This window comes from Lissotriton helveticus, chromosome 7 (assembly GCF_964261635.1).
Source record: "Lissotriton helveticus chromosome 7, aLisHel1.1, whole genome shotgun sequence".
Classification (NCBI taxonomy): domain Eukaryota; kingdom Metazoa; phylum Chordata; class Amphibia; order Caudata; family Salamandridae; genus Lissotriton; species Lissotriton helveticus.
In genome coordinates this window covers 607195318-607222945 of record NC_136068.1, presented here as the reverse complement: position 1 = coordinate 607222945, position 27628 = coordinate 607195318, and the positions used below count along the sequence as shown (strand labels likewise).

At 47.4% G+C, this 27628-nt stretch overlaps 1 protein-coding gene across 2 annotated transcripts in view; it reads left to right on the top strand.

The window, feature by feature from the left end:
- Window positions 1-27628, top strand: part of CDHR2 (cadherin related family member 2) — a 365548-nt gene that overhangs the window by 160155 nt on the left and 177765 nt on the right. For both annotated transcript variants that reach the window (XR_013598636.1, XM_078652806.1), the window contains exons 6-8: window positions 8186-8284; window positions 23059-23145; window positions 24165-24290. Coding sequence is in view for 1 of the 2 variants with exons in the window: in XM_078652806.1 (XP_078508932.1) it covers window positions 8186-8284; window positions 23059-23145; window positions 24165-24290 (312 nt within the window). In the remaining variant the exon portion in view is untranslated. The remainder of the gene's footprint in view (window positions 1-8185; window positions 8285-23058; window positions 23146-24164; window positions 24291-27628) is intronic.

Sequence of the window (27628 nt, the reverse complement as noted above, 5' to 3'; positions counted from 1 at the left end):
TAATGATTTATTTAATTATCCCTCGTCTTCATCCGTCGAAACCAACCACCCCCTCCCCCACCCAGCCCCACCACTCTTAAGTGCACAGGTTGCGGCTGGCTTGATGCCCTTCTGCATTCTGAATTGTATTTCCCTCAAGCAGTCACACACACTGTGAACATGGGCTGTGCAAAGGTGCCTATGAGAGGCCAGCATTTGTTTATATAAATAGAACGGGTGATCTTCATCACGAAGGTATCATGGAAAACTCTACTTCTCAAACATGTTGACCTTTATAAATGCATATAACGAGAAATGTGAAACCAATAGGGAAGCAGTCCTACTTCTATGACACAATATTGAGGTAAAAAATATTGCAATGCAAAAATATTGCGCTGGGAATATCAAGGACAAAAATATCACATTTACATACATGTAAAGTACAAACAATATCGACTAACACATATGGTGGAAAAATATCGTCATTACATAGATATAATTTAAGAAATATTTAACATTCTAATGACAAATAGGAACTTTAAAAAATGATTACATAAAAAAATATGTATAATAAAGGAAATATTACAATTTTATTTTAAAAACTTAAAATAAAAAAAATGTGTGACTAAAAGAAATTCAAATTTAAAATAAATAGATACCAACATTATTATTCTAACAAGTAACATATTTAATAAAGGGATAATTCAATAACAATTACACAATAATATATATTATAAAAATTAATTATACAATATATTTATGAAACCATTATACTTAAAAATAAACAATACACTACTAAGAATGGCATTTGCCAAACAATAAAACTAAAAAAAAAAATATGTAAAATAAGAACAAATATTTTATTTACAATTTTATTAAACAAAATGTCTAAAAAACAAAAATAAATAATAATGAACGTAATTCAAATAAAAAATACATTTTATTACAAATACAACTTTAAATAAAAATCCAGCAAATCTTAAAAATAATATGTACAACTTGGATAAAAGGGGGAAAATATTTACAATCCCACCTATTAGACACAGAAAATACACATACAAAATTAAATATGGAAAATAAAAATATAAAATGCAAATGAAGATGTTCTTGAAAATTAAATAGAAAATGTCTAAAAAAACAATTATAAATTAAAAACAATAAACATAATAATAATAAGGGCCATATCCAATATTCTGACTCCAAACTGAGCAACATTAAGGAAAGAGCTGGGCTTTCGAGGGGTAAGACTAACTATTCCTACTCCAACCTGAACAACAGTAGGGAAATTGTGGGGCTTTGGAGGGAATCACATTTACTATTCCCACTCCAAACTGAGTGACAGTAGGGAAAATGCTGAATTTTAGAGGAATGATGCTCACTCTTCCCAATCCAAGCTGACCGGCTGCACAAAAAGTTCAGGACTTTAGAAAAATCACATTTACTATTCCCAGCCTAAGTGACAGAAAGAAAATTAAAATTGCATAAAATTATAATACTTAAACTAAAAGAACATTTAAACTCCCAAGCTGTATTTTATACAGCGAGGTTTTAGCTACTCTTATATTATTAATTACATTCCAAAAAGTAATATTCTTTCCTGCTATATTATTTCCCAAGATGTTCTGAACATCACAGTAGTTTTGCAACAATATTAATGACTAACATTTTTTTTAACAATTGTATTCAGCCCCCAAAGCTTGTCATGCTTTCCAGACTGTGTAGTGTTCTCTGGGTTGAATATAAAATTTGCTAGCTTTCGCACCAAGAATTTTTAATTCTATTAAGGACACGTAGGCGAGGATTATGCTTCCCTTTCTTTACTGCAAAAACAACAGCAGCCAATAATTTTTTTTTTTACATATTACAACTACATTCACAGAATGCTTTGTACATCCATAACAGTAACCATAGAGACTAGCCCTATATATCATTCGTCACTCCTGAGCACTTCCTCTTTCTTTGTCCAACGAGCAGTAATCCAATAGAAAGTCCAAAGGTAAAGCATAATGAAAAGTTCATCAAACAGCAAACACGAATATGTAAACCAGGGCATTGGTTCCGATGCTGAAGATGGTAGGAAGAATTCTGTCCAAGGTCCCAAGCGACCATTCATTTACCTTTCTGGTCAGCATCTAAAAAGAAACGTCAGACTCGCAATAACTGACATAACCTGAATATCAGGGAGGGTAACAACATGACAGTTATCAACAATAAATGCAATATGGGCGGGATAATCATCACCTCCGTATCCTTAATAGAATTGAAAATTCTTGGCGTGGATGCTAGCAAATTTTATATTCTATTACAGGACCAGAGGCTTCAGATTATGCTAGTTTAACGCTTATCTAGAACCACAGAAGCAACATCACCCACAGGTTTATAATAAAATTGTTTGAATGTAGAACTAGCTGACCAGTCAGCCACTTTCATTATATCATATATGCTGCTCCCCAACATAAAGGATTTCGAGGCCTTAGCACCTCTGACTGAATGTGCACCAAACAAGTTCGTATCAATGCCCGCCTCCGACATAATATATCTGAGCCACCTGGCAAGTGTAGCGGAGGTGACTGGCTTGAAAGGTTTCTGCAATGCAATCAATAACCTTGAACACCCCACAGGTCGTAATGCTTTAGTACTTTCTTCATATAACTTAAGGCATTTCACTACACAGAGTTTATCATTTGAAGGATAAGTATTGCAATCAATAGCCCTAGAAAAGGTTTTCGTTCTGGCTGCAATTACAAAAAACACTCCTTCAAGAGAATATATCCTGCCTGATAAATCTAGAACCCTAATATCAGAAACTCGCCTACATGCTGTTAAACAAAGGAGAATAGCCAAATTCGCAGACAACTGTTTTCTTGACAACAACTCATTACTTGGCCAGTTTAAAAACAAAGTTAAGACTTTAGATACATTCCATAAAGACAAATACTTAGCCTTAGGTGGATTAGATACTCGGATACCTTTCAACAGCTTACAAACTACAGGGTGCATCCCCACTGGTCGTCCATCGATGTGTGCATGACCTGTCAATATGGCTGATCTGAAATTATTAACTGATCTATAGGACAATCCCTCTGTCGCTTTTGTGGACAGAAAATTCCCAATGTAGGACAGGTCCGCCTCCATCGGATCCAAATGTTCTGCCAGGCACCAACCCACCACGCTCTCCAAGCTGATGCACATCGGTTCCTGGTTGAGGGAGCCTATGCTTGTTGGATGAAGCCTGAAGCCTCCTTCAAAATTCCTGGCAACGACCATTGTTGTCTGAAAGCCTCCATGCCATCAGGGATAGCTGCTCCTCCAGAACAAGTGGATGCAACTCTCCCTGAGGGCCCTGGAGCATCTTTGGAAAGGACGGGAGGAGGAGAGGTAGGTCGCACGTCAATTCCAGAAGAACCGGAAACCAGGGTTGTAATTGGCCACCCTGGGAATCAAGACAAAGGGGGAAATGCGTAATTGAGGTTCACTGACCAATCCTGTGTGAAGGCATCCGTAGCTTTCACTAGTGGATCCGGTCACCAACTGAAGAACACATCCAGCTGCCGATTCAGTCTGGACGCAAAGAGGTCTATGTGACACTGACCCCATATTGATTGAGTCAACTGGAAGAGGGACAGATCCAGTCGCTGTAATCCTTCAAATGACGAGAGTTCCAGTCCGCTATCGTATTGTGTCGACCCGGAAGATATTCCGCTGTCACATTAATGTGGTGAGCTAGGCAATAATGCCAGAAGTCTTTGGCGATCTCCACCAACATCGGGGATCTGGTGCCTCCCAGTTTGTTTATGTACCTCACCGCGGAGATGTTGTCCATCCGTAGCAAAATGCAACAGGAAAATTTATTGGGCGAGAGGGTGTGAATTGCAAATGATCCCATCAGAAGCTCGAGAAAATTGATGTGTAATCTCAACTCCTTAAGCGACCATCTGCCTCCCGTCATAATCGCCCCGCATCGAGCGCCCTAGCCCGAACAACTGCCATCCGACTCTATGATCACTTCCAGGCGAGAGCTGAAAATCGCTCGCTGAATCCACACATCGACGTAGGCCAACCACCACTTGATCTCTTCCCTGACTTCCTCCGAGAGGGGAACCTGGTCTGAATAGGAGAGGCCCCTCTGGAGATGTTGAAGTTTGAGGTGCTGAAGCGCACGATAGTGTAATGGTCCGGGAAATATAGCCTGAGTGGATAAGGCTAATAGACCCTCTAGTTGTGCAATCACCCGAAGTGACATCCACTGCGTGTCTAATGTCTTCGAAGTTCCCTCTTCAAGTCTCTCAATTTCTGCTTGGGCAGCTGTGGTTGGGCCGTCTGAGAGTTTATCACAAACCCTAAGACCTCTAGTGATTGAGTGGGCGTCAACAAGGATTTGGTCTTGTTGATCACAAATCCCAGAGACTCTTAACAGCAACATCGTCATTTGAAGATGTTGCGTCGCCAAAAGCACCGTAGGAGCCATTATCCATTATCAGGATGTCATCGAGATAAACCGTGGGTGAGCAACCACTGGCTTCATCAACTAGGTGAAGCACCAAGGAGCCGAGGAAAGCCCAAAAGGCAGGACCAAATATTCCAGGTGCTTGCCGTGCCAAAGGAACTGCAAGAACCGACAGTGAGGAGGAAATATCGGGACCGTCAGGTACGCGTCCTTGAGATGGAGGCAGACCAACCAGTCCCCTTGTCTCAGAATGTCCGTCAGAAGATGGATTCCCTCCATCATGAAATGTCTGTAAAGAACGAAGGAGTTGAAATCTCTCAGGTTGTGAACAAGTTGGTAGCCTCTGCCCCTCTTCTGGACTAAGAAGATGTTGCTGCAGAAACCCTCTGGCTTACCATCGCAATAGACTACAGCGTGTTTCTGCAGCAAGTCTTCTATCTCTTGATCTATAAAAAACTCGTCTTGTCGGGAAAAAGACAGAGGGGTAGGAAAAGTTGTCTGAAGGGGTGTCTGAAACAATTCTATGTGAAACCCTTGTACCGTCTGCAGGATCCTAGGGTCCTGAGTACAGACCAATTGCGAAGAAAATGTCGAATCCGACCCCCCAGGGGACACAAAGACAGAGGCATTGGACGAATCTGAAGTAATCTGAGGTTGAAAGTTGCCTCTTTGACTTCCCCGGTGGAATTTGCGATGGCTGAAGTGTCTCCTGGGGTAGAACGAGCCTCCCCTGGTGGGATCTTGGTAATCTCCTCTCCCCTGGCCGTAACCGCCTCTGGGAGGGCCCTGATGGTATTGGCGGCCTGGCAAGTGGCCCCTGCCTCACCAGGCCCGTCCAAAAAGGCTAGCCTGGAAAACTCTTTTAATATTGGATTGCGCTTTGTCAAGCAAGGTGAAGGTTTCCTACGTATTTTGATACATCCTTCACAAACTTTTCCCCAAACAGGAGACCATCCGCCAACAGACCTGGTTCTGCCGAGGCTACCTCAGTTAAGTTGTCCATCCGTATAAGAAGCGATTTCCTGCGCTCTGAGGAAATGGCACAACTTGCGTTTCCTAGGAAACAAATGTCACGCTGCGTCCAGCCCGCGAGGATATCAGGGTCAACAGGAGTCCCGGTAGATTTAGCCTGGAGAGCCATCTCTAAGATTTTTACTAGGGGACCAGCGGTGTCCAAGAGCTTATCTTGGCACCCACGCCAGGCACGATCAATGCCTTTTTTAGGGTCCTTCGTGAATTTTTTAATAAACGCCAACATAGTAGGGTCACTCCAAGCGTAAACGACTCCGCACGTCCCTGTCGAAACTACTCGGAAGATGTTCATGCAAATAGTCTGCCACCTCCGATGGAGGGGCCCAATCCGATGACTGCGGATGGATAATATCGTGTGGATTGATGTCAGAAGGGGTAGAATACACAGGAGCAGGTTGAGGCTCACTGGCTACCTTCTTTGCCTTTTTTTTTCTTGGGAGATGAAGTGTGCCCTGAGGAGTCTGTGTCCATGTCCTTGTCTGTATTGGAGTACATCTTCGAGGACGACGAAACAGGAGCAGCGGGCCCTGCTTATTGGTGGTTCGTAACCGATGGAGGGGGAAGCTTGGACAAAGCTTGGAAATGTGGCCATGATGCCGCCATGGCCTGTGGCTGTTTGTCCATCCCGAGGGACCCGGAGCCGGTTCCTGAGGCAGCCTCTTCGCAAAACTCTCCAATTGCGCCGTGATAGGTTTGAGCTCTTTGTCACTTATATTTCAATTACTTATGAAATAACCACACTAACTTCTGTTTGTGGTTGGGTTTTTTAATCACCCAATTATTTCAAAAACTCATTCTTTAAGTAACATTAAGTAACAAGAAACCAATGTGGAGCAAAGATTATTAGATTATTAATCGAGCGTCTTTCAAAAGAGTCAATCCTATATTATTTCATATTATAATATAGGATTGACTCCTTTGAAAGACACTCGATTAATAATTTGAAAACAAATTTTATTGTTCAATTGGATTGAATAACAAAGAACACATATCTTTGCTCCACATTGGTTTCTTGTTACTTAATGTGTTTGTACTATGTATAGTAAAATGTACTGTGTGTAGTATTAGAAAAATCCCATTAAGTGGGAAGGATTAATTTGTTTGTATATATAATTTTTCGTATATGTAAACTGTAATTATGTGTCAAGTTTTGTGATAAATGTTAGTGAACTGTATGTGTGGTTCTGAGGAGAACAGAGTCCTTTTTACCTAAAAGAATGAGTTTTTGAAATAATTGGGTGATTAAAAACCCCAACCACAAACAGAAGTTAGTGTGGTTATTTTTTGATAAGTAATTTAAATATAAGTGACAAAGAGATCAGGTAATCACTATTGATACTATTTGTAAAAGGCCCTACCTGGCTCTGGTCTTCTGGGCCTATCCCCCCCAGTTTATCTACGTGATAGGTTTGAGGGCGGCCGCTCGCGCCTTGTTCACTGTTTGGGGAACTGCTACCTCAACAGCTTTGTTAACGGATTGCTGCACCGATGCGTCTAAGGCGTCTACAAGGTTGTCCTCAAGGAGGGGGGCATGCTCCTCCTCATAGTAGCCGTACTCGTCCTCCTGAAAATAGGTCCAGTCCGCCATCGGAAGGGTACTGCAAATTAGGTACTTGTATGAAAAGCAAGGATTCCAGAGGAATCAATCAAAGGGGGAGCAAACCCTTATTGTGCAAAGAATCAATGAATATAGAATGTAAATATTGCCAATAGTGCTCCTCAGCAATGCTGTAATCAGGTTTAGCAACCCACAGGGGGCGGCAAGAGCCAAAATGAATATAAAAGCCTGCACACGGCTTGGACCTCCCTTACTGTACAGCCCAGGGCAGGCGTAGAAGACGGCAGAAGAGAGAGGCAACCAAAAGCTGCTAAATGCGCTTGAAAAAGAGCACGAAGCGAGGAGGCTATCACATTGGGTGTCGCGTAGCCCAAAAGAAGCCTGAAAACAGCCCAATTCGGCTACGCAAAGTCAGGCTCTGAGGGAGCGCGGGCCCGTATCAGGGAAGGCATCGCAAGAGGCTCGGCGGCCGTGGAGAAGCAAGCGGCATGTACGCCGGGAGATAGAGGCACCCTGGTGGGACAAGGCGCGTTCAAATGCTTTGGAACGCTCGCCACCACCAGATGACCCCAAACACCGGTAAGCAACTGCACGCGGTGCGCGCGCTGGCAATATGTAAATCTTTCAAGTACAACACCTGTGCAGAGCACTCAGCGATAAAGAATCAAGACAGGTAAAATAATGCCTGGAAATCAATAACATACATAAGCGCACACATAATAATTGAATAACAATATGGCACTTAACTCGGCTGCGAGCAATAAAGAAAGAGGAAGTGCTCAGGAGTGACGAATGATATATAGGGCTAGTCTCTATGGTTACTGTTATGGATGTACAAAGCATTTTGGGAATGCAGTTGTAATATGTAAAAAAAAAAATTATTGGCTGCTGTTGTTTTTGCAGTAAAGAAAGAGAAGTATAATCTGAAGCCTCTGGTCCTGTAATAGAATTACTGTTTAGTCTGTCCCTGCCTGAAAGAACTACTCATGCCTTACAAAGGAAACTCAAAAGCACTGTATTATACATATATGACGTAGGACGCACGGTGCGCTTACTTTAATACGCTCATCCTATTGGTGGTCACGCAAGGAGCTAATCAACCAATGAGATGTGGCGCTTTGCTTTTCTCTCTAAGTACGTCTGCAGCTTGTTTAATGCTTTTCTTTTAGCCTCCTCAGTTTCCGATACCTGTTCCCATCGTTGTGCTGAACTGTAACGACAACGCTCCGATCTTCCACGACACCCCGTACACAGCGACCATCTCCGAGGTTTGTGCGCCCCCTGGTGGCTGGTCTGTTGGTTTAGCTTTGTGTCAACCAGATTGGGGATGTGGGATTTCACAGAAGTAAATCACTGGAGGAGGGAATTACCAATATGAAAATCCATAACATTCTCAAAGCCCTTCAAACCTATATGAGGCCTGAGTGAGGTGTATGTATGTTGCGTAAAAGTGCTCAAGAAAATCCGGAGTAGTAAAGAATTGATTCCATGTCACAAAATGTGTTACCTGCTGGTTCCAGGCTTCAAACCCTTCCAATGAGCTAGCTCAGGCGGTTCAATGTCTTATACACTGATCGGGCGTAACCTGCCATTCACAGGCTCTGGCGTTTGTAAGATAGCTTGGAGGGTTAATGCTCTTGCCATGCAAATATGTCTTTTTAACACGTAGGTTCTTTTCCTTTTATGTTAGGCATGTCACATAATTCCAACCGAGCTCTAAAGAGCAGCAGAGCACTTTACAGAGGACACGTTGGTGGCACATTAATGGCATCTCAAACATGGGACAGTATTTTTGTTCGGAGGGGGCTCTGTTTAAAACTAGATCAGAAGATTTAGAATGTGATGAGTGTAGAGAGCCACCCGGCCTCTCACCTACATTGTTACAACACACACACATGCACGCCTTCACCCTCGGGACGGGCACGCCCCGAGGTATATATTAAAAGGCGGAAGACCGCTCGGGGTCTTTCCGGCATACCCTACTAAGTGCTGTGTGTGTGTCCCATTCCTTACTTAACACTGCGCGCGAGGCCCTGACCTCGCCCCACTACACTGGCGACGAGGCCGGTTCTACTCCCACGTGTGCCTGGCCGCCCCGCCGGAGCTGTCCGCTCCTCACCTGTCATCTGCTGCCGGCCGCCCCTGCTCAGCTGTTCTCCCGGGCCGCGGAGCTCGTCCGCCGGCCTACTGTGCCTGCTTGAAGTCGGCTCCCCGCCCACGCGCCTCCCTGTTCGGAGCGCGTTCAGCTGGCGGGAGCCGCCCGGTGAGTGCCTCGCCCCGCGGCCTTTGCCCGGCCCCCGCGCTGCTCATGCTGCCGTCTGCGGGTTTGTCCCGCTCCGCATCCAGCGCGAGTGCGCTTCATTAGCGTGCTGCCCCGGTGGGGGTGGGGTGAACAGGGGAGACGCTGCACGTCAGCCCCGAGGCAGGAACACGTGGTGCCTCCAACGCGTGTCTGGCCTGCTGCTGCTTCCTGCCGTGTCCTGCGCGCCTGGGCTCTCACTGAGAGCAGGTGGGGGATATTGAAGTCTGCTACCACGCAATGGAAGGAAAAGAATAAAGTAAACATAAGGGGAAAAGGCAAATACAATAACTTCACGGTGGACCACTATACGTCAATACACAGGGGTCAGCAGTGCCATCAAGCATTGGCAAGTGCAACTGTTCCATCATTTTGCACGTCTACACACAGTGATCAACAGTGCCATCAAGCATTGGCAAGTGCAACTGTTCTATCTTTGCTCACCATCCTAACTCTGTCCCACGCCACGTGGCCCGCGCAGGTGGGGTGTGATCCAAGGGAAGGGTCGACACCATGAACGACGCTGCCACAGGGGGTGCGCCCACGTGGACGGCCGCACATACCGCCACGCCACGCCCACCTCCACGGCGCGGAGTGGACACTGGCATAGTCAGCCATGCCCACACTGGAGTGGCCCCTCTTCCGCCGTTCAGCGAGACTGCGGACCCAGCAACTGCGGCGCCGAGATGGAAAGCGTGGCTGGGGCGTTTGAACCTCTACTTTAGAGGCACCAGAGAGACAGATAGTACAGTGAAAAGATCACTTCTGATCCTGTATGGGGGCCCAGAAATCTATGACCTATTCGAGTCTCTCCCGAACACCGGCGAGGACGATGACTATGACGCGGCGGTGGCCGCGCTGAACACCCACTTTGACCCCCAGGTCAACACAGACTATGAGAAGTTCAAGTTTAAGCGGGCGTGGCAAACTGAGGCCGAATCAGTGGACATGTATTATGCGTGGCTGCGCCGGCTGGCCAGCAGCTGCCCGTTTACAGAACCACGTGAGGAAATCAGGGACCAGATCATCGTAGGTTGCAAATCAAAACTTCTAAGGAAGCTCATCCTCAGACAACCGGGCATCACGTTGGATGCCATTCTCGTCCTTGCCCGCTCCCACGAACTGTCCGATTCCAGAGCAGACGAAATGGAGCTGGCGCTCCGGTCCCCCATAGCCCCGCAAGCCGCGCCCAAAATGGCGCCCATCAAGGAGGAAACTGTTGACGCGATACAGAGGAGACCGGCGGGAGGTAGAGCTCGACAGTGGCAGACCCGGGACGCTCAGTGCGCCTACTGTGGGGGAGACCATGCAGCGACCGCTGTGTGCAATGCGAAAGGAAAGACGTGCTCGAAGTGCGGCAGACTCAACCATTTTGCCGCGGTGTGCCAAGGAGGACGATACAGGCCCAACGCCCAAAGGGCGCGAGGCGGGTATGGATCTCGGTCGATGACATCCAGAGTAAGACAGCTGTCGCTGGAACAAGAACACCCGCCGCCTGACACGAAGGCCCAAGAACGGAAGCCGTATTATGAGGACGAGGAAGACGATGAGGTGTACGTAGTCTCCTATGTTAGCAGGATATCCACCCGGAAGAGACCACCACCCATGTGCACGATCTTGGTGGAAGGGTCAGAGATCAGGGCACTGATTGACACCGGAGCCTCCGTGAATGTCATGGACTCTGACCAGTATGAGCAGATGTCGCCTAAACCCATACTAGCCCCGACGAACGCTCGGATATACACCTATGGAGGCACCGAACCCATGCCGCTACGCGGCGTCATCAGCACCACCATTCGTAATGGGTAGTACACAACGGAAGCCCGGTTCCATGTAACTGAGGGCAAGAAAGGGACACTACTCAGCTGCAACACAGCAGAAGACCTCGGGTTGGTCTTCTTCGCCAACCAAGTCCACCAATCACACGCTGATACCATACTAGGAGACTTCCCTGCGCTCTTCAGCGGCCTCGGAAAGCTCAAAGACAAGAAGATCAAACTGCACATAGACACCACCATCCGTCCTGTCGCCTTGCGTCACAGAAGAGTGCCGTTTAACCTCCGCACTCAGGTCGAAGAGGAGCTGAAGAAGCTTGAAGATCTCGATGTCATCGAGAAGGTGTCGGGACCGACTCTGTGGGTGTCTCCACTGGTGGTTGCCCCGAAACCCAAGCAGCCTGGTGCCATCAGGTTGTGCGTCGACATGAGGCTGCCAAACACTGCAGTGAAAAGGGAGCGCCATATCACGCCCACCATGGACGACATCGTCGCCGACCTCAACGGGGCGAAATGGTTCTCTAAACTTGATCTCAACGCGGGTTACCACCAGTTGGAACTTGATCAGAACAGCCGACACATCACGACTTTCTCCACACATGTCGGGCTCCGGAGATACAAGAGGTTAAGTTTTGGAGTGTCATCGGCGGCCGAAGTGTTTCAGAATGCAATAAAGGAAGTTCTGTCCGGGCTGAGTGGGGTCATCAACTTGAGCGACGACATTCTGATCTACTCGAACACGCTGGAGGAACACCATGCCCATCTGAGGGCCACCTTACTGAGGTTACAGGAACATGGACTAACCCTCCACAGGGAAAAGTGTTCATTCTACCAAGAAGCGGTGGACTTCTTTGGCTACCGGTTCACGCGCGAAGGGCTCCGGGTTGACCCGAAGAAGGCGGAAGCGATCCAGAATGCCAGCACGCCCAGAAACCCCACCGAGGTGAGAAGCTTCCTCGGGATGGCCACGTACTGTGGCCGATTTATACCTAACTTGGGCGACTTGGCCGAGCCCCTCCGCGCACTCACTAGACAGGACCATGAATGGGAATGGACTGGCGCGGCAAACCAAGCATTCCAGGAAATCAAGGCGAGCCTTCTGGACAAGGCCACGATGGCTTACTTCCAGCCACGCAGGAAGACCGAACTGGTCGTGGACGCCAGCCCCGTGGGTCTCGGCGCCGTTCTACTGCAAGAATATGGTCAGAACGACTGGAAACCTGTCGCCTATGCGAGCAAGGCTCTCACGGACACTGAAACGCGATATGCTCAAATCGAGCGAGAGGCGCTAGCCATCAAGTGGGCCTGCCAACATTTTCACTTGTATCTCTGTGGCCAACCCTTCACCATCGTGACCGACCACAAGCCACTCCTGCCCCTGTTCGCCGGGTCCTCCAGGCTTGCCCCACCGCGGATTGAACGATGGGCTGTACAGCTACAAGGCTACAATTTCACCCTAGTCTTCCGGCCCGGCGCCCACAATCCAGCGGACTATCTATCCAGGCATCCGGATGTCACCAGAAAAGCAATCCCACTGGCGGATAGCCCGTTGGTGGAAGAATTCGTCCACATGGTGTCCGTGGCTGCCTGCCCGGAGACCCTCACCCTGCAGGAGATGGGAAGAGCCACAGATGAAGATGAGACTCTAACCCGCGTCAAGACGGCCCTGGTCACTGGAAGCTGGACGAGGTTTCTGGAAGGAGCTCAAAGACTTCGTCCGGAGGTGAGTCATGCCCGACAACAGCTATGGCAAATCCGCCATGAATTGAGCGTCGGCGATGAAGGAGTTGTGCTGAGAGGGCACCTCATTGTGGTGCCAGCAAGCCTCCAACAACAGACCCTCGTGATCGCTCACACGGGCCACCAAGGAACAGCCAAAACAAAGGCCCGACTACGCAGCAAAGTATGGTTCCCGGCCATGGATCGCATGGTGGATGAGATGGTGCGCTCGTGCCATGCCTGCACAATCACGGGGTCGGACCCGGCCCCAGCCCCAGTCATCACTGAAGAAGCGGCGACAGCGCCCTGGACCCAGCTGAGCATAGACTTCGGGAGCTTCCCGGATGGCCGACACACGCTGGTCGTCGTGGATTCCTTTTCAAAATTCCCCGTCGTGGAACTGCTCTCCTCCACAGCATTCGGACCGGTCAAGAAAGCGTTGGACCACGTCTTTGCCACCATGGGACTTCCGGAAGAGGTGAAGTCGGACAATGGACCACCCTTTCAAGGGCGAGAGTTCCAAACATACCTGGAGAGTCTAGGGATAAAGCACCGCAAGATCACACCGTTGTGGCCGCAAGCAAACGGCGAAGTGGAGAGGCTCATGCGGACTCTCAACAGGGCGATCCGCATCGCCGTCAACGATGGCAGAGATCCGGAAGCTGCGTTAGACCAATTCCTGAGTGCATACCGACAGACCCCGCATAGCACCACTCACTGTGCACCGGCACATGTCCTGTTCAAAAGAGCACCAAGAGGCAACATCCCTGCGTCCTCTGCCTGGACCCCGGAGGAGAGAGATGGCGATGCCATCCAGGCCAGGAGAACGATCACGAACCAGAAAGCAAGCGAAAAAAGACATGCCAGATACCCAAGGCTGCAAGAGGGAGACATCGTTGTGGTACAAGATCGGCACCCTGGGTGGAAATTTAGAACCCCGTTCGAACCAGAGAGATGGGTCGTGGAGAGGGTTCAAGGAACAATGGTGACGGCCCGTCTCGGCCAACAGACTGTCACACGGAATGTATCTTGTTTCAAACGAGTAGGAGTGCCGGATGGCACTCCCCAGGAAGCCGATGGAACCATCGATATCGGCGCAGATGGTCCGGAAGATGGAAGAACAGGGGCACAAAACTCCGTGCCCCTCCCGAGCTGTGACCAGCCCGGAGAAGACAGGCGTCACCGTGGTGTGCCCCGAAGTGAAACGACTGGGGGCACTTCTTCTTCCCGAGATGAAACAACAACCCCGGCCGGGGCTGTTGAGTCTCCTGCCCGGACCAACCACAGATACCACCTGCGGCCCCATCCGGGGCCAAGCCAAAGACTTCGAGACTTTATATGCACTTCCCCATAGCTATTATGTAGAAATAGTTTATATGTGAACAAAATTGAAGGAGGGATGTAGAGAGCCACCCGGCCTCTCACCTACATTGTTACAACACACACACATGCACGCCTTCACCCTCGGGACGGGCACGCCCCGAGGTATATATTAAAAGGCGGAAGACCGCTCGGGGTCTTTCCGGCATACCCTACTAAGTGCTGTGTGTGTGTCCCATTCCTTAATTAACACTGCGCGCGAGGCCCTGACCTCGCCCCACTACAATGAGGAAGTGGGGGTATGTGTCAAATGTGAAGGGAGGCTGTATCCATTAACTTTTCCACCTATCGCACAGTTCCACACTCCAAGTAGGTTCTGGAAGGGGGACGGGGTGCTGAGAGGCGGGCAAGCGGGAAAGCGGGAGGGAAAGCGGTGGGCACCACTGGGCACAAATAACAAAAGCAACAGGCAAAAAATAACAATAGCACAAGTCACAAAAATAACAGATACTAATTACAATGGACAAAAGGCAAAGAATAACAGGCACAAAGTTTAAAGAGACAAAATGCAGAGAATAATAATAGACACGAAGTTTAAAGTGACAAAAGGCTAAGAATTATAATGGAAAGAGGGGGAAAGCGAGCAACTACTGAATCGCAGCACTTGGGCAGCGAGGGGTAGCTGGCACAGGAGCCTGCTCCTCTAAGAGCTTCTCTCTGTTATACAGAGGTGATTCCTTCCCATGCTTGGGCAGAAATTTTATTAGAAATCATATGTATGTTGTATGTTTGGATTTATATAGCGCTTATAACCCAGGGGTCTCTAAGCGCTTTGCCTTGGGAACCCGTCCTGGCTTTTCCCTGTGAGATAGCCCCTACAGGGCATCCCCAAGATGAAAGCCAGGCATCCCGCCGCAGGGGGCCGTTGTGGAGATTAAGCAAGCTTAATGCCCAGAGTTGCAGAGTGTGAACCCATGATTAGGTCAGGCACCAAAGCGAGAATTATCGAGTCCGTGGACATTTGAACTCGAGACCCTGCTGCGCCGGGAATTGAACCCTGGTCCCGGGTCTGACCTCTGCTTCAGGGTCTGCCTGCTCTAACCAGTGAGCCACACTTCTCCACAAGAAAGCACAGGTTTGAAACATGGGGTACCTGGTAAACTGGTGGATCCATTAACTCTAGACAATGTACCCTGTGCTCTTTATGTCCCACAGCTGGTGTGGCTCTTTGACAACAAGGCCAGTATAGGTGCAGCTGTAAGGAACTGAGGAGTGAGGCCATGAGCCGGGCCCGGAGCAGTCACTGAGACTGAGAGCGACAACTCGCCCATCAGCGTAGAGGTGCTAGCCTTTGACACAGTTGTAATGTCCTTCGGCGGGGTAGCGGTTCAGTCTACCCATGCCCGGAGGTGACGCACTAGTGCTGGCACGTATTTAAAATAAAGAGGCGTGGCCCGGCACGGAGAGTCGTGACCATGCAGTGAAACTAAACACATGAGTTGAGTCCTAATTACAGCCGCTGCAGCGAGCACTGATTACCCGCACCGCAGCACCCATTACACTGGCGACGAGGTGGTGACGAGCTCACGCCGCTCTCTTGATCAGATGGCAACCGTGAGTGGCCTGAGCCATAAGATAAGGCCCTGCAGCACACTGTGAGCACCAGCCTGCAGCCTATCATCAAGGCCCTGCAGCCAGGTGAGGAGCCAGCCAGACAGTGCAAGCCTGCTGCCACTTTTTGCAGACTTGCAGCCACAGATAAGACCAGCCTGCTGCCACCAGTGAAGGTCCTGCAGCCATCGTGGGTACCTGTGGGTGGGGCAAGTGGTCTACCCTCGGCCCCCCTCAGCCTGAGTCCACGCATGTGGTTGACCCCAACGCCCCTGGTGGAGGTCAGGGTAGAAGACAGGCTAAGTGCCCACGACATGCGGCGACAAGGCCTAAATGCGCCACAGTCGATCTCGGCCAGGAGGCTACCAGCCCAAAAGAAAGGCAGTGCAAGTGCCGCGAGGTGTGACCACAACTGAGTCAGAATGGCATAGATCCCAGCCATCGAGCCCTTCATCGTGGATGGTGCCCCCTCCTCCCTTGCCCCTCGATGGAAAGACTGGACTGATCCTCTCCAAATCTATTTTGAAGGGGCAGGTATAGCTCGCGACAGGGCATTACTCCTCCACCTAGGGGGCAAGGACATACACCGCATCTACAAAACGCTGGCGGAGGCTACTCCCAAAATGTGACGCTGCTCAACGCTCTTAATGCGCACTTTGAGCCGATGGCGAACAGAGACTATGAAAGATGGACAGGAAGTGGAAGAGTCCTTGGACACATTCCATGGGCGTTTGAAGAAACTTGTTAGCGCATGCGGTTTCCAGGACTAACAAGAGAAGATCAGAGGCCAGATAATACAAGGGTGCTACTCATCTAAGCTCAGAGAGAACATCCTCCAGGAGTCTGGCAAATCCTTGGCTGACATCCTCACCTTGGGACAGTCAAAAGAACTATTGAAGGCCAGAGCATCCCACATGGAGGCCACCCTCCACCGCCTCATCACCACGGAACATATCGTTCTTCAAAAATGTTCATGCTGGAACTACCAAACTTTCAGGACCAGATAGTATGGAAGCTGGTCCAAGTCAACGGAGAGTGGCAGAGGAGATAGAAAATGGCCAAGGAACTATCCCCATGGATGATCCGGACAGGTCTGACCGAGGAACACCATCACCTCTCGGAACTCCAGACAGAGGACTGTCCGACTCCCCTGTGAGATCCCCGGAGGGCCGGGTCTTGTAGGAAGTGGCCCCATCCCTATAATCCTCACGGGGAAAGCATTCCAGATACGGCCTGAGGAGCATTCCGGCTCCCTCCTCCCGTCTGGCGGGATTCATGGTGTGAAAAACCAAAGACTCGCAGCGGACTGTGACCTGTGACTAGGTATGAGCTGAGAGCAGACGGCCCACCTGGAACTGGTAACAGATCAATATGTTGATGTTTTGTTTATTGTTTAAGAAAGGTTGGAAGGAAAGTAATGTCCTCCGGCGGGGTAGCGGTTCAGTCTACCCACGCCCGGAGGTGACGCATGACGCCATGCGCGTATATATAATAAAGAGGCTGGCCCGGCTCGGAGAGTCGCGACCACGCAGTGAAACTAAAAGCACGAGTTGAGTGCTAATTACAGCCGCGGCAGCGCGCACTGATTACCCGCACCGCGGCACCCATTACAACAGTCATGTTAAGCTGACTGGGGAAAGGGGAAGTAGCTGTACACCTTTGTAGCTAGCTACCAAAGGCATAACCACGGCAACAATCAATCAATCAAGGTTTGTGGCGCAACTACTCACCACAAGGCGCTGGGGGAGGGGGTGTGCACAGCTCCGTTGAGGTCATTTGAAGAGCCAATTCTTGAGGTCCTTTCCGAACTGGTGCAGTGTCGGGCTTCATCGGATGTGAAGGGGGAGTTCGTTCCAGGTCTTGGCTGTGAGGTAGGAGAAGGATTTACCACCAGCTCTATACACACAGTATACACAAATGTCAGAATACACAACTCTTTCTCTGTTCAACAACTACTTTGAAAGTCAAAGCCTTCTAATATACTTGCCACATTTAAAAAAAAGCAGAGTGATGCTTATGCACATTCTGCACTGTGAGAAGCAAAGAATATCTTTGCTGTCCAATTCTTTGCTGTCCAGAACTGTTAGGGGTTCAGGCCACATAACTATTTTACTGACACACACCTCACGAAAACCGTCTGTTGGAGAAATTGCTCCTAAGAGGACTGCGAGAGTCCTGAGTGAAAGAGAAATATATTGCCAGGCCCCTGACAGTCCTCCTAAAAACAACTATTTTGGTATTGTGTTTTTTTCATCTTTCACCTGCAGAGTAACTCTAATTCCAGTCCATAGATGAAAGAAAAAGAGGGGACATTGTTTTCTGTTTTGCTTTCCAAGCGAAACATTCACCCACCCCTTCTCATGAGATATTTTAGGTGTGGGCTATGATAGCTTGGTTTTGGTATGTCCATGTAGTCCTTTCAATCAAACTGGAATGGAGTGGGGGCAGACAATAGTATCTAGGTGACAATTATGGCGTCCAGAAGGATGAGATGATCTAAGCCATATCTAAGGGTTTTAAACTGGTGGAGGATTTCACTTTCATTACTTTTTTGCTTGTGATTCCAAGGAAGCTCCCAGTAAGATAGCCATAGCATTGAGGTGATGAATTCAAGGAACTAGTCAGCAAAATCTGCTGTATGTATTCTGGTTGGTACATTAGATAGAGGCAAGTAGTTCTGGAACAAATGGGGGGGAACTGGCAGGCAAATACAAAAGTGAAGGCGAGCGCCAGTAATTTGTAGGTGGGGAGCATGACTAGGGGCATTTGTGTATGCTAGTCACCTTGCCTCCTGTTTTATATAGGCATTAGGAAGATGTAGAACACTAGTATTTGGATTAATTTTGTTTACCATGAGAGTGGAGGAAGAAGAGCAGTAGGTTTATCTAATAACTAGGACATCAACTAATGGTACTTGAGGAGGAAAGTGATACCTGCTGCTTTTTTACATCTATGTCACCCCCTTGGCGAGACTTGTTAGGAAGCATGGTTTGGCGATGGTGTCCTATGCGGATGATTCTCAACTAATAATCTCACTGGCTAAACAACCTGAGGATACGGCTGCCAAGTTCCACGGTTGCCTTCTGGAGATCCTGACCTGGATGAACCAGGGCTACCTAAAGATCAATACAGATAAGACGGAAGTCATGGAATTTGGATCAGGACAATCCCTGTAGAATGCTGCGTGGTGACCAACAAGTGCAGGAGAATGCCTCAAGCCGGTGTCTAAAGTTAAAAACCTAGGGATAATCTTTGGCACTCAGCTCAATTTTTCAGCACAGGTAAACAGCCTTACCTCGTCCTGTTTTTTCCTGATAAAAAAATTCAGAAAAATCTTCACTTTCATTGGCCAGGCTTTGCAAAAGACAGTGGTAGTTGGTCTTCTGCTGTCTAAATTAGACTACTTTAACGCGTTGTTTCTAGGGATTTGCAAATCCCAGAGTAACAAACTACAGTCTTTGCGAAATGCAGCTGCCAGGCTGCTGCTAATGATCCCCAAGGGCAGTTCCACCTCAAATGGTATTAGAGCCCTCCATTGGCTCCCTATACAGCAAAGGGTGGAGTTTAAGGCCTTTTGCACTGTCCATAAAGTGCTCTATGGAGGAGGGGCCGAGGACTTGCAGAGATTATTCGGGCCCTATATTCCAGCCAGGACATTAAGATCCAGCAAGGCTTGCTCTATGCAAATAGACAAAATTAGGAGAGCAAGATGGGGTGGCAAAACATTCTCCCATCGTGCAGCTAAGTTGTGGAATAAGTTGCCATCTACTTTGCGACTGCAACCCAATCACAGAATCTTCAGGAAGCTTCTAAAAACTCTGTTATTTTCACAAGTATAGTTGGAAATTTGGGTGACACTCCTCACTTACACTAGCGCCAAGATGCTGTTTGCATTCGTGCGCTTTATAAATGTGTATCCTATCCTATCCTATAATGTAGTAAATCTGCCATTAATGAACATTAGGTAGATGCTGCATTGAGCCGAAGATGCTTGGGCAGGGAAGTGGGGAGTAGTGCTATTGGTTGATAGAGCAGAGGCATATTGGAGAGTAGAGGACAGAGATTGAGGTTGTAGTGAAGGGTTTTAGGTACAGGATTATAAATTACTGAGCATCAATGTGCCTGAGTCGAGTGTCCTGAAACTAGCCTTTAAAAAGATCCAAGCAGAAAATGTTCACAGATGTTGACCTGCCCGCTTTTTTAACTAAATGGCGCAGCTGGGTGGGTTGTCATGGACGCCTTTCTCAAGAGGTGGAGGGGAGGGTTTTCAGGTTACCCTGCAGGCACACCAAAGGACCTCATAGATAAAGACTGAGCCTGACACACTCTGCCCAAGGGAATGATTACAAGTCAGGCTTAGAAATATCCATCCTCAGATTGAATACCTTGTCACCTGATCACAAGTGGCCCAGTGTTCATGCAGTAAGGGTCTAATGGGTACAGAGGATGGAGGAGTATGCAATAATGCCCAGCCCAGCTAGATTTGGGACACCCTCCCAACCCTGTGCCTCTGTCCCATAGCCTTAATTGGCCACCCTCTCTCATTTACCAACTGCTTGTTGTAGGTGGCAAATGGGAGTAGAATAATCTCCAGATTTGGAGATAACCATATGGATTTTAACCTGGTAATTGCAGATATGGGTGGTTATTCCCAGTTCCAGAGACAAAACCTCATAATATGAGGATTTAGATGAAGAGAGAGATACTGGTCAAAATCATTAATTCTATCTTCGGTATAGTGCATCAGAAATTCTGTGCACTCATAATTGGGAACCAAATGGAAGAATACAGGAGATAATAGGCCCACAATTGTGTGTCATTAGCAAAGATATTTTAGCAATTTTTGGACCCGCAGGTGATTGAGGGAGGTGGAATCTGATTTGAGGTTAGAGTTTAACTCACACATTTTGTTAGCTGTCCAGAGCGCATAATCACAATTGCTTATAGCAAGAATGTTGATTAGGCAGTGATGGGTCATGTTCATACAGACAAGATAGAATTGAATGACACTACTGCTGGGTATGAAGTTTATTGAAGGTATTGAAAAGTAGCCGTTATTGAAGTGTTTAAAGTTACATCAATGGACTAATAAAAGGACTGTGGGTGGTTGATTTTGAGAGAGGGTCAGATAAATCATGAGGCAGTAGTGTAAGCAGTCACAAAGTATATTTCAGGCCAGATTAAAAGTTTGACGGACACAGCCCATTCTGTCAGGGTGGGGGAGTATATTAGGTCTGCCATCCTTACAGATTACCATCTGCCAAACATAGAGCACTCTACCTTGGCAAGAACCTCAGTTATGGTGGTTCCTGTCAAGGTACAAAAAGTTTGCTGTGTGGCTGCCATTGGTTTTGACTGCCATCCACCAAACCTTGATAACGTTTTTGCTGATTACATTTCATCCAGGCATGGATGTCCAATGCCTAATTAAAGCTCAACCCAGCCAAGGAAGATTTACTGTTATTTGCCAAGTACAAACCTGGTTCAATGACATAAACCTTGATGGCTTCAAACCCCAAATTTCACTAAATGCCAAGTCATGTGGCTTTAATCTGGTCACCAACCTCACCATCAAGGGGCACATGGTCAAAAAAAAATCAAAGATGGCCTCTCAGTTCTAAAGAAAGTGAAATGGTTTCTTCCAGAAAATGACTACAGAATTGCTGCTCAAGCTCTTGTACTCTTGCATCTAGATGGTGAGAATGCCTTACTCCATTGCTTCTCAGACTCCACACTGGCACCCCTCAGGGGCATCCTAGATGCAGCAGCCGTCTCATCCAGACCCAGAAGTATATGATCACATCACCCCCATCTTGATGGAACGCCATAGGCTCCCCTTGCCAGCCCACACCATCTTCAGAACCAGCTGCATCATCTACAAAGCTGTCACATCCATCACCCCTGCTTACCGTGCAGAAAAGCTCATCATCTCTGGTGGGTATCAACACACCTGTAGCCAGGACACCATCAGACTGAAGACTAGGAAGTGTAAAATGAAAGCACAAGACTGCAGGCTTTTTTCATCTATGCATCGAAGATATGGAACAACATCCCGTGTGCATCTGGGTAAAAAAACGTAAAACTTAAACTTTGTACTTATATAGCGCACAACTACCCAGAGGTTTCTCGGCGCTGTACTCATACCGCTTTAGGAACCCTTCCTGGTTTTTCCCTCTGAAGTGTCCACTCCTGGGCACCCCCATGGTGAAACCAGGCATCCAGCGCTGTTGGGGCCGTTGTGGAGATTAAGCAAGCTATTGCCCAGAGTTGCAGCGTGGGACCCATGATTAGAATAGGCACTGAGGTGAGAATATCAGGTCCGAGGAAATTGTGAGCCCGAGACCCGCCGAGGCGGGACTCGAACCCTGGTCCCAGGCCAAAGTTCTGCATCAAGGTCTGCCGCTCTAACCATAGAGCCACACTTCTCCACCCTAACCCTAACACTGCTTCAATATAGGAAAGAGATTAAGACAAACCTCTTCAACACCTAGGCTGCGGCGTGAATTCTGCTGCGGTGCCGAACATTCCAATCGCGGGCGTGGCTCGGACGGCCCCCGGCCATCGTGCGCACACGCCCACCGTGACTCATGACGGCCGGGGGCCGTCATGAGCATGGAAGGGGTTAAAAACAATAATGCATTAATCATCCACCACCCAACTTCATCTTGTATTACTCATTGACGTTAGGCTTGTCCTTGTTCGTGTAAAGCGCTCTGCTGCTTTTTGGCTTAGTTTATGCCATAGAAATTCATACATACATACGTACATGAAAAAATTAGGGAACTGAATCTTATAACGTTTTAGAACTTCATAATTTCATAACCGACGAAAACACTCAGAACTAATGTATCCTGCTTAATCCAGCTACTAATTTCACAAGTGCAGATGTTGAATTGCTTTTGGCTTACAACAACTCTTTAACCGCTTAAAGTGTAATCAGTGATTCAAGAGTCCACCAAAAGAAGTAGTTCAACCCTGCTCCTCCACACAAGGGGGAATGTAAAACATCCTTCTACTAGTACCTGCTGCCTCTAGTGCATTTGTTCCGTCCAAGGCCTACTTTGATAAGGCAACTTCTCAAGGCAGACAGGGTCTAAGGATGGGTATCTCTCTTGAGTTTAACAGGCCTCTGTAGAACACCCTGCACTCTTACTCAAAAACAACTCTGAGCACTTAGAAAGCAGATTCTTTATCGGTAGACTGGACACAGGTGAGAAGGGGGGCCTGCTTGTGTCTTCATTTTAGTGTAGAGGGGGGATCACATGTCCATATTGCTTGTCGCTCTCTGTGTCATTTTTATTGTGCCTTACTATTCCAGAACCAGAAAACTGGGACCGTCATTTTTACTGTCAATGCTACAGATGCTGATGACAAGTTCGTTCCTGTGACATATGCCATCTATGAGGTGAGTGCATTCTATTTGGATGCTCTTTTTAGGGCTTCCAGAGAGAGGGGATCCAGATAAGAAAGGGTACTCTGTCGCCAACATAATGGTCCACCCGCCTTCTTTAAATACGGATGGAAATTTTGTGTAACAATGGCTGAGACTACTCCGTCTCTACTGTGGTTACACCCCTCGGACAGCCTGACTGAGGTCGCCCTGTATGCCCACCCAATCAATTTAGATGGGTAGACATAGAGGTCAGTCTTCATTGTTTATCACCGACAGGAAAACCCTGGCAATATGGGGCAGTTTTTTTATTTTATTTTCAAAAACAAAATCCCACTTTGTAGTTTTGTTTATGAAAATAAAATAAAATTGAAAATTTGATGTACGGCTTTGTCATGCAAACAGGGCTGTCTGTGAAGCTATTAATGCATTTCTAAGAACCGCTGGGTTGGCGGTTTCTGAAGATGCTAGCTATGTCTGGTAACATGGACACATCTAAAAATTACTGGTGGAATACCCTCAGCTTGGCAGTCTTAAAGTACTCCGCCATGCCAATGGATAATACTCTGTTCGCCATGATGAGAGGGTCTGCAAGGTCTGTAAAGAAAGTGGGAGATTCCACAACTCATGAGTAACTCTGCACATGTGAAACGACTGAGCAGATTTGTCACATGTTAGGCTCGGCTAATGTGACAACCCGGCTTCCGCCTGTCCAAACGTTCGCAGGCACCAGGTTCCTAATTTTGCTATAGGCCTTGCCACCTCTGCCCAACAGATTATTCAAACTTGGCTCTACAAGCATGACCAGTAAACATATCTGGTTCATTACTTCTTGTTACTCCTTTAGGCCACTACTAGATTACATTTCTGTCCAGGACTCCCTTAGTCCTCTGGGTGTCATTGGTACTGGGGTGTCTTAGCATCTTGGGTACTCTGCCTTAGCATTTTGGGTACTCTGCTCACCTGCGCTATATTCGATTTTGGTTCCTAGATTTTGAAGTAATTATCTTTATTCTTTCCTTGCCCCTTTTCAGGTCACTCCAAACAATGCGGAGAATCGCCACCTGTTCTACATCCTGGCCAATGGTAGTGTGATCTTGAACGGTACATTGGATTACAACAGCAAGAGCATCTTCTACCAGCTGAAGATTAGAGCTACGGTAAGGCTCATCCTAGACCTAGATGTTAGATGGACCAGGGTTTTCCTATTCTACCATTGCGCAAAACAATAGGGTCCTTGAGGCCTCTTGAGAATGCTGTGTTACTCTTGGAGTAGGTTACTAACAGTCCTTAGGCCATTGTGATACAAAGAACAAATGGGTGAAATTGAGAGGTCCTTTGCAGGACACGGAAATGATGCATCCTTATCCCCGTGGACTGGGGAGAGGGAGGGCATGTTGCCTCATTACTATAGATATGTATTACACCAAGTGGCACTTGGGCAATATCATAGATACAACTTGCTTCTAGTTGCATAGGAATAGATGAGACACATGAGTAGTACCAGTTGGCTCAATGCTGTAATAACAATCAAGTTTCATACTGGGCAGCAAACACGTATCAGGAATAAGCATTTTATACTATGTGTTTAACTGACATCCTAGAAATGAACAATGCTCTCAAATATTGTTGACATGGAAAGCCCCAGGCCACTAGTCAGATGCTTTTCTTTTGAAGTAAGCTAGTTAAAAAGTTACACAACAATAGAGAATACTAAAATGACAACATTCATATTAAATTTCTCTTTATTATTTATTTGCTTTCATTTTCCCCAAAACACATTCTAAACAAAGCTATATACATGCATTCACAAGGTTGTCTCTCCGTCAAAGGTATCTGAAGCAGTATTACGTTCACATTTTCAAAATCACAATGCTTATCACCATACATAACACCAATAGTTCCTCAAAGTTTGCTGTCTGGTGTCAATATTGTCTCTGCAGTGTTTTAAGTTAAATGAGAATGAAAACCCTTTTGTCCTCGACAAGTGTCAAACTTCTGGGGGAAAACATGCTATTGTATGCCCCTCTGTACCTCCTTAGACCCATTCAGATATTTACACAATTGATCCTACTGTGGGACCATCTGACTGTCCTGTGTCTGGGCTATTTCTCCCCACCCCAGAACTAAAGCAAGTCCTATAAAATATTATGGTAGTTTGAGACTTCCAGCTGTTCCAATATTCACAAAAGAGCCGCTTCGGGTTTGTCTCCCGTGGGGTGCCCACTACCACATGTAGCTGCCTCATAATACCCATGCAAAGGAGGTACATGTCAGGACATTGTTGTCAAAAGGCTTTCTCTTGACTGCAATGCTCAGATAGACTGACAAATTACCTTAGCTTGAGTAACACACTCTATGAGGAATTTTCAGTTACATCAATCTAAATCCGGCCTAAGTGACAACATCTCTCGGACAAAACATGACCTCTTTCTTCGTGTTGAAATTATTTTATTGAATTCACAAATGCCAATGAAAACAAAGCCGGATATAAGCAGCAAAAGTATTGGAGAGTGAAACAGTTGTCAAGTGCGATACATGTGAATCAGAGATTAGGGTTGGGGTGGGGGGGAAACCAGTCTAACAAAGGCAGTGAGGGTGGCTAAGGTTGTTAATTTTCCCCTAGGAAAGGGCACCCAATATAGAAGAGCTCTCCATCAGGTTATAGATCACCTTCTCGTAGATGCAGTGCTGAACATGGCAGCAAGCCATTCCCAATGGGTTTGAGACCTGTGGAGAGTGCCAATGATGGAGTATGCAGATTGTTGCCAGTGTGAGAGACGGCGAGGATGGTGTGTTAGCTGGGGGAGGTCCGCCAGCTCATGCAGTAAGAGCAGTCAACTTGATAGTAGGATTGGTGCATCTATGGTCTCCCCCAACGTGGACCCTACTGTGGTCCAGAAAGGATGGACTGCAGGGCGTTCTGTGAGAAGATGAACCAAGTCAGAGGACCCATGATCGCACCTCCAACAGGAGGAATGGGGCAACAGGCGTGGACCCGTGCTGTCATCCAATTCCAACCGTGCAGGATCTTAAACAGGCTGTACTTGATCTGGACCTTTTGTGTCCCCTCTCCCAGTGAATTCAGTATCTCCACCCAGTCCTCATTCTCTTATTCCACCTGGAGGTTAATGCCGGCTCTGACTGGATCCGTGAACCCCCTGACACACGCTTTGTGACACACTCCTTGGGCGTCATCGTCCTGTACCAACTCCTTGTGATACTGTGGGTGCCTACTTGATATTACCTTAGTTGGTCCCCTTTCCCACTCCGTGACCGCACTGGCCAATACTGTTGTAACCCGGCCCTGAAGATGACCTGAATTGATCTCAGGTTGAAACATCATCAACCACCCAGCACAACGTTTGATGCATCTCTGATACTTGAATTCGTTGATGATGATAAATGTCCTTCATAATTATATTGGACCTTATTTTGTAAGTTCGCAACTATTGAAGTAGTTTTTCCCAGCTGCGCTGTTTTTCCACTGTGTTTTCTTATCCCACTTGTCACTTGCGCCGTTCTTACAATTGCACAAGCACTGTTGTGCACAATATCCTTAGGGTTACACCCTCATTCAATGTATATAGTGTTGATATTGCCTTGGGTACCCCTATTTTCTTCCTAAATACATTTTTGCTCTCTAATAAATCAAATTACCTTCTACCTCCTTTTGCAATTAATGTGCATGATAAAAATTGTCCATGATTATTACCTGTTGAGACATTGTTGTATGTTACATTTGTCACAAAGGTAGACATCTAACAAGAGGAGCTTGTGGGCTTGCACCCAGGTTCTGTACATTGCCTGGACCATAGGGATCATGGCTCTAGCACCTGCGGGTATGGGTAGATAGAGGGTGAGCAGACCCAGCGACCCATGGACAAGCGATTTTCATTTGTGACCCATAACGGGGATTCCGGATCTGGGTATGCATGAATGCCCTCGGTGCCAGGTGGAGAGCCATACAATAATGCTCCATTGATGAGATGCCCAGGTCCCCTGCGGACCTGTGGGCAATAAGTTTCTTAATGACTAAACAGGGCAGCGCTAACGCCAGACGAAGGCCGTGATGGCTTTGTCCACTTGTCGGAGTGCGAGAGAGCCGTCAGCAGGGGGAGCATGCCCAGTACGTAGGTGAAGCATGGGAGGGTCACCATTTTCACTGCTTGCCTTTGGCCCTACAAGGACAGGTTCAGGTGCGACCACTTGCTATAGTCGAGCCTCATGTGGTCCATGAGTAGATCATAGAGGGTGTCCTCTATCATGCACTCCAGGGCCCTATTGACTTAGATGCCCAGGTATTTTAGGCAGGCAGCCTTCCATTGGAACAGGAGTTTGACGATGGCGGCACAAGTGGTAATTCTCAAGAGCGGGAGGGCTTCACTATTAACCCAGTTGTCTTTGTAACCAGAAATGGCTGCAAACGCTTCAATGGTCTTCAGAACCGCCAGGATGGAAGAGGGCAGGGCCGAGAGAGAAAGTAGAATATCATCTG